The sequence below is a fragment of the Rosa chinensis genome, chromosome 5 (genome assembly GCF_002994745.2).
Source record: "Rosa chinensis cultivar Old Blush chromosome 5, RchiOBHm-V2, whole genome shotgun sequence".
NCBI classification, from domain to species: Eukaryota; Viridiplantae; Streptophyta; class Magnoliopsida; order Rosales; family Rosaceae; genus Rosa; species Rosa chinensis.
The window spans coordinates 74738203-74742889 of record NC_037092.1 but is presented as its reverse complement, the minus strand read 5'-3'; the positions used below and the strand labels follow the sequence as shown (position 1 = coordinate 74742889).

Here is a 4687-nt window from a genome sequence, read left to right as displayed (position 1 = left end):
TTGAAGAAGACAATAAAGCTGTTCAATATTCACAAATAGGAAAAGCATTTCACATAAAATGCACTCTAAACATGGTGATCAAACCTAAATATTGACATAACCTTGCTATTTTAAGCTACCGTAACATGGCATAGGCAACCAAACAAACACCAAATTCCCATAGATCGAAATCCATGTCCCCAATGGGGGATTCGGAGCTCCGCTGTGACCGGATTCCGGTCTAGGCCAATTGAAAACCTGTGCAAATCACCATCACAGCCATCCATCACAAAAATTCATAATCTGTGGGACAAAATTAAGGAAAACCAAATTCCATATCAAACTCTCACACTGTAATAATCTCAAACGGTATACACAATCACAAAGCAGGGAAGCACAGCCCTCGGGTTAAACACCAAGAGCTCCTCCTCATCCACCCTCATCTGGGTCCCACTCCCACTCCTCCCAACCACCGAGTCAAACCCGCCACCCTCCTTGTCCACGTCATCATCAGAGTCGCACCCGACCCGACCCGCCACGACGCGGCAGACCAGCATGGCCCGCTTCACGTTCATGAACTTGAACTCCTCCTCGATCTCCTCCGGGATGGCCACGTGTGCCCTGGAGCTGCTTGCCAGCGTGGAGATTCCGTCCAACTTGGGTGAGAACCCTGACTTGATGATCCCGCAAACGCTGCAATACTGCTGGTTGCAAATCCCGGAGCTCCCGCCGACTCCCAAGTCGCAGAGAAAAGTCGAGCAGTGAAATCTCAGCAGCTCGTTCCCATCAGCTACGCACCTTTCGTCTCTTCCAACGGCGCTGTTTCTCGCTGCTTTGGACTTCACTAACTCTCTGTACTCTTCGAACCTGGCAAGTATCTTGACGCTGTTGTGGATCTTTAGAATGCGGTGGATCACTGGGCTTTTCTGGGTGTCGGTCCAGCCTGTTTTGAATATGATCTGGACTATGTTCTTACCGGTGTCGCCGTTGTGTAGCTCCGACACGGCGTGCTTGACTGCTTGGTGGTGGTCGAGCGCCTGAGGTTTATGGAAAATCTCGCCGCAAGTTGTGCAGGGGAAGATGTCGTTTCGGAGAGGGAAAAAGTGGTGGTCGCCGGAGAAGATATCAGAGTCATCGGAGTTTTTGGGCGGAGGGTCTGATTTGATTTGGGCGGGGAGGACCAGGGAGACGAGGGAGTGGCTGGAGGAGCGAGGCGGCGTGGAGACATGGTGGGTTTGGGTTTTAGAGGACTTGAAGACTTTCTTGAGAAAGGACCAAGAGGAGGAAAGAGCCTTTTGGGGTTTTAGAGAGGGTTTGGAGAGGAATGAAGTGAGTCTGCGTTTATGGTGGTGGGGATTAGTGGTGGAGGCGGCGGCGGTGGGGGTGATAGTGAAGCAGCTGAGGTGGAAGAGAAGGAGGAAGAAAGAGAGGAACCTGTTGAAGAATGATGATATGGTCGCCATTACTGCATGAGGGAGAGAGCTACTCGAGCTTGGTAGTTAGGCATGAAGGAGACGAAGTGATTGAGAGAGAGCGATGATTAGGGAAATGGGAAATGATAAAAGAAGAAGAGAATAGATGAAGAAAGCTGGGTGGGACATGGAAGAAGAAGAATAAAGGTGAAAGAAAGAGGTTTAAGAGTAGGTGGAGGGCAACTTCATGGTATCTCTTTGTCTGCGATCTCTCCTCTGCGTTCTATTGTGATTCTCTCTCCTTTCTTATACTAGATGAGGGAGAGATAGAATATATTGTAGAGTTCCACGATATTTTGGAAGGAGAAAAAATGGAAATGTGATATATAATCTACTATATATGAATTCTGAATGGTTCACTACTAATAGAGATTACCCATAGAAATTTATTGAAATTTATGGAAAAAAACTGTACGCTTCGAAATTTATTATATACTAAATAATTAAAAATGGATAGATTTATTAAATATGTCTCATTTGGTATTAAATTTCAATAATTAAGTCTGAAATAATATCAATGTTGCCTACCTGATCAATAGGATGCATGCACTTAAAATTCTTATTGAGTTACATTACATTGCAGTTTTCATACTCTTGCGCGGTATAAGGGACCTATATATCCCTGCACCAGATACATTCTCAGTTTCTCTAGCGGGTAGTTCTGCTTTCATTTATACGGAGATGCATCTTGTATAAATTTTGTTGTGAACTTCCTTCCACGACAATGCAACAAAGTAATAAAATGAAACAATGAAAAGAATTGATCTATTAATGCTTCGTTTGGTTTGCTAATTAGAGGCTTATGGGGAAAACATTAATTTATTTAAAGTACATGTGCAAAGTAGTCATTGTATTACTGTCACATCCTTAGGCACTTCTCATGACTAGAAATGCAAATCAAAAGATTCAAAACTATATAATCATGTCAATAATAATGGACAACCCTAAATCCTTAATTAGGGCAACTGAGATTGGCATGTGGCCGGTTCCTTAAGCCTTAAGTTGATGAGGATAATCATGATCTACATGTAGTACCACTGGATTCACGTACTGATCAATTTTAATAATTATATGGAAATTAAAGATTAAATCAACTTTAAAACACTGCTAGATCGATTTGGTTCCACACGTGAAAGGTTCCCTCATTAAGCGGGCAAATCCATTTCATCAATTCATTTTCAGAATTTCGATTCAGATAAAACCAACATCCCAAGCCTTTTCTTAATTAATTTACGAACTGGTTCAAGCTAGGGTTAAATAGTTAACATGCATGCATTGCCTGGTCTCAAGCAGAATCCAAAGCCCTTTATTAATTTGTCTGAAAAGATATGGACAAATTAAGACCACTAATTGCATAGTTCTCTAACAAATATTTGATGTGAAAGACAAAATTCCACATACTTAGGATGATGGACTATCCTGCTATCCACATATATATAAGTGAAACCATGTTCGAGGGAATTGGATTTAGTGCTTCACAGAATCGATTGTAGCTAGTGGCAATGCATTTTTGGAGACAGCTAGCTGGATTTGCCTGTGAATGCGATTTACCCTTTAATTTGTTTCATCTTTTTTCGTTTTCAGGAATCAGATTCTACCTCCATGTTAACAAAGATTTAATTGTTTGTCTTTCCCAAAATTGGATGCATGTGGTGACAACATCCCTCTTATTTTCCTCTTTTATATATCGTTTTCTATAAGAGCTTTGGTACTCTTCATCAATAACAAAAAGGGCAATTAATAAAACATAGTAACGCTATTTCATATTATAATTAACGAAAATATGATTGGTATTTAAAAGAAAAATAAAATGCTTCTAATTCGCACACCTTCTGCTTTTATCTCCTCATTTATCATTTCTATTTTGCAATGTGGTTTTATATTAAAATTTCCATTAGGGTGCCAATTGTATGTTCTATCTCGGGCAACGATTATGTGTCATGAGTTTTAAGCAGCATTCATAGGATTCGGCTGTATTTATTGTGACATCCCTTTATTCTATTGATATTTTTTTTATCTTTTTTTTATAAAATAGATATTTTTCTTTAAGTGTGAGATTTTATCTTAAAATACAGTCATTTAATATTCCCTATAATAGAAACGGCTATTTTCCAATAGCGATGATTGTGTTCGATCCACATCGTATCAAATTAGTCGTTAGAACTTACAAGGCCTCATATGAAAAGGTTTTAGTAGAACTTTAGTCCCTAGCCATAAAGTGATAAAAGTGAAGAAAATAAAGGAAAAGGAAGAATTTTGATTGTTTCTAATTGAGGTGAGATCTACTTCATCTCACGAGATATTGGGATGGTCATTATTTCAATGTGGACTCAGGCCCATTTAAGATTAATGGTATGGCCCACTTAGCTAATAGGTCCAGTACTAGCGTACTAGTTTTCTTTCTCGGTAGGCCAATACAATCCGATATCTTTAGCAAGCGAATATTATACTCAAATCTCCTTGTCTCCCGTTCATTAGATTGTGAAGGAAATGACCAAATTTACAATGCTAATATGTGAATTCTCAAGGGCATGTTTGGAAACTCAAGTTAAACCTTCTTTGCTAGTGTACTTTGTAGGTTATACTAGGCTCTGTCAAGCTTTAGACATTTTTCTATGGTACAATTTTTAGGTGCAACCGATGGAAAATATACGATTTTACGATATGTTTAGTAGCGGGAAGCTTTATTACTTGTTCGAGACTTCCTTGTAAAACTACTGCGAGTGACATACTGCTATGAATTTGTGATGCATTAAAAATACAGAACATCATAAGATTTGTGAAGCTTATAAGAGCAGTCGATATCATTAAACTCCACTCAAAATGTTGTACTTTGCTACTTTGAACTAATTAGGATTGCAAGGTTTAATAAGTGTGTTTTGACTTTGACTTAAATGTTGACTTCAGAAATGGAAAGTTAAAGTTCTAAATCAAAAAAAGAAACTCGAGCCATTGTGTTTCTTTTTCTTTTTTTTGGCAAAAGCCTCTGTTTGTGAATATGAATGTATTCACCCTTTCAGCTTTTTGACTGTTTGCCACTATCACCAGCACAAGAGAAAGCTGCCGACACAATATAACCCTACGCATCAATTAATGTCACTAGCAAAAGGGTAGTTGTCAATCATGCATGCTTCGCTATAAACTGGCTTATCCTCCACCAATGAGAGACTGATTGAAGGCTTTAAGTCCCTTTTATTTTTCTGAAGGGAGGCTTTAAGTCCCTTTATCTTTATGAG

At 39.3% G+C, this 4687-nt stretch overlaps 1 protein-coding gene across 1 annotated transcript; it reads right to left on the bottom strand.

The window, feature by feature from the left end:
- LOC112167734 lies at positions 1 to 1695 on the bottom strand. The gene is made up of 2 exons (XM_024304785.2): positions 330 to 1695; positions 1 to 237 (listed from the first exon to the last, which is right to left on the bottom strand). The coding sequence occupies exon 1, from the start codon at positions 1440 to 1442 to the stop codon at positions 342 to 344; it is 1101 nt and encodes a 366-aa protein (XP_024160553.1). The 5' UTR covers positions 1443 to 1695; the 3' UTR covers positions 1 to 237; positions 330 to 341.
- Positions 1696 to 4687: the final 2992 nt, after the last annotated feature.